Source organism: Embiotoca jacksoni, unplaced genomic scaffold (genome assembly GCF_022577435.1).
Source record: "Embiotoca jacksoni isolate LCO1_2020_lvr unplaced genomic scaffold, fEmbJac1.0.p SCAF_13, whole genome shotgun sequence".
NCBI classification, from domain to species: domain Eukaryota; kingdom Metazoa; phylum Chordata; class Actinopteri; family Embiotocidae; genus Embiotoca; species Embiotoca jacksoni.
In genome coordinates this window covers 175001-177500 of record NW_027185263.1, presented here as the reverse complement: position 1 = coordinate 177500, position 2500 = coordinate 175001, and the positions used below count along the sequence as shown (strand labels likewise).

Here is a 2500-nt window from a genome sequence, read left to right as displayed (position 1 = left end):
TCAACAGACGGACCGGCTGCCCTTTAGCTGCACACACACACACACACACACACACAACACAAACACACACACACACACACACACACAACACACACACACACACACACACACACACACAACACAACACAACCACACACACACACACAACACACACACACACACACACACACACACACACACAACACACACACACACACACACACACACACAACACAACACAACACACACACACACACACACACACACACAACACACACACACACACACACACACACACACACACACACACACACACACAACACAACACAACACACACACACACACACACACACACACAACACACACACACACACACACACACACACACACACACACACACATGCACGCGCACACGTGTCGGTTCTTCCGCCTTTGTGGGGACTCTGGATGACAATGTATTCCCAGGATACTGACCTGAAACTAAACGTGTCTCTGACCTGCAGTCTAACAGTCTCCGTCCCGTCCAGGTTGTGAACGCTACACGCTACACGCTACACGCTACACGCTACACACTACACACTACACACTACACTGACATAAAGTACACACAGACACACACACACCAGTCTGAATCAAACTGAATTTATTTCCTCCAGAACGCGACTCCAGTTTAACTCCACATGTTGCTGCAGATGTTCGAGTTCAATCAATGTCAACAGAACTCAGTCACACGTAACGTCTCACTGTTTACACATGCAAACGTAAACAAGAATAAACAATGCATTTACAAAAACAAACATACAAACAGCCGAACGCATCACAGCAGAGTGATGCCAGAAAAACGCGATGCGAAATAACGACACACACACACAGATGGAGGAAATGCCAGACTCACCACTGGTCGTGTGGCATCGTTGCGTTGCCGTCGGTTACTGAGCGTATCGCTCAAACCTCACACACCAACACTACACCCCCCCCCCCCCCCCCCCCCCCCCCCCCCCCCCCCCACCACCGCCACGCACCACCACCACCCACCATAACGTCAGGGACCATTAGGATTAGAGATAGAGAGAGAGAGAGAGAGAGAGAGAGAGAGAGAGAGAGGGGGAGGGAGGGAGGGAGAACTGGGAGGGAGGGAGAAGAGGAAACAGAGGCGAACAGGAAACAGGGAGGAAGAGGAGGAAACAGAGAGGAAGAGGAAACAGGGAGGAAGAGGAGGAAACAGAGAGGAAGAGGAGGAAACAGAGAGGAAGAGGGGGAAACAGAGACGAACAGGAAACAGGGAGGAAGAGGGGGAAACAGAGAGGAAGAGGAAACAGGGAGGAAGAGGAGGAAACAGAGAGGAAGAGGAGGAAACAGAGACAAACAGGAAACAGGGAGGAAGAGGAGGAAACAGAGAGGAAGAGGGGGAAACAGAGAGGAAGAAGAGAAAACAGAGAGGAAGAGGAGGAAACAGAGACAAACAGGAAACAGGGAGGAAGAGGAGGAAACAGAGAGGAAGAGGGGGAAACAGAGAGGAAGAAGAGAAAACAGGGAGGAAGAGGAGGAAACAGAGAGGAAGAGGGGGAAACAGAGAGGAAGAAGAGAAAACAGAGAGGAAGAGGAGGAAACAGAGACAAACAGGAAACAGGGAGGAAGAGGGGGAAACAGAGAGGAAGAGGAGGAAACAGAGAGGAAGAGGAGGAAACAGAGAGGAAAAGGAGGGTTTATACAGGTTATCAATATTAAATATATAAACTGTGATGTGGGCGGAGCTATCCACATGTTTGTGGATGTCATTTTATCTGCACACGTGTTCCTTTGATGAACTGTGAATATATAATAAATATGTTCAGGATACAGGATGAATGTCTCCATCAGTTATCTGGCAGACAACCCTAACCCAAAAACAGGTGTTCTTGAATCTTCTTTTCTAATGAATGAGGGATTATTTTCAGATGGACCTCCAGAAAACTAATAAGAAGGAGTGACTTTAGCTAACAACACCGAGATAACTGATGGACACATTTTATTCACTTTGGATTTGATGAGAGAAGTTGAATGGGAGTCTATGGAGCCGGAGGCTTTTTGGAGCCGACCTCTAGTGGCACTCGCTGGTATTGCAGCTGAAGACACTTCTGGATTGGAACCATTTTACAGACCTGAAGCTACGAACTCTTTTAGAAACAGTCTGTAGTTCGGAGCTGATATTTTGGTCACCACCAGACTGAATAGTCTGAAAGTTCGGATCGAACAGGTCGGTGTAAAAGCAGCTTAAATGTCAGGAACCTTTTGAACAGCCGACCAGCTGGTTGAACAAGAATACGAACTCTAATAAAGGTTTTACGAATCCCACATGTTCTGTTTCGATGCCTCGTTTTTCAAAACATTAGTATTAAAACAGTATTAAAGACTGTCGAAAGTTAAAAAAAAATAATCCTTTTATTGTTTATCTCTGCTGCTCTGTATTAATTTTGACCTTCTGACTCTCCAGTTAATCAGACCTCCTTCTCCTTCTAACACCTGAACACTCCGACATCAC

The 2500-nt window shown here is 46.8% G+C and overlaps 1 protein-coding gene across 3 annotated transcripts in view; it reads right to left on the bottom strand.

Moving 5' to 3' along the window:
* The window catches only part of LOC138196030 (rap1 GTPase-activating protein 2-like), a 28687-nt gene that overhangs the window by 17536 nt on the left and 8651 nt on the right, over positions 1 to 2500 (bottom strand). Inside the window, exon 1 of one of the 3 annotated variants that reach the window (XM_069145695.1) lies at positions 875 to 957. The exons of the other annotated variants lie outside the window; for them this stretch is intronic. Within the exon in view, the coding sequence (XP_069001796.1) occupies positions 875 to 891 (17 nt within the window). The 5' untranslated portion in view covers positions 892 to 957. Of the gene's footprint in view, positions 1 to 874; positions 958 to 2500 lie in introns of those variants that run through there. 3 annotated transcript variants of the gene reach the window in all.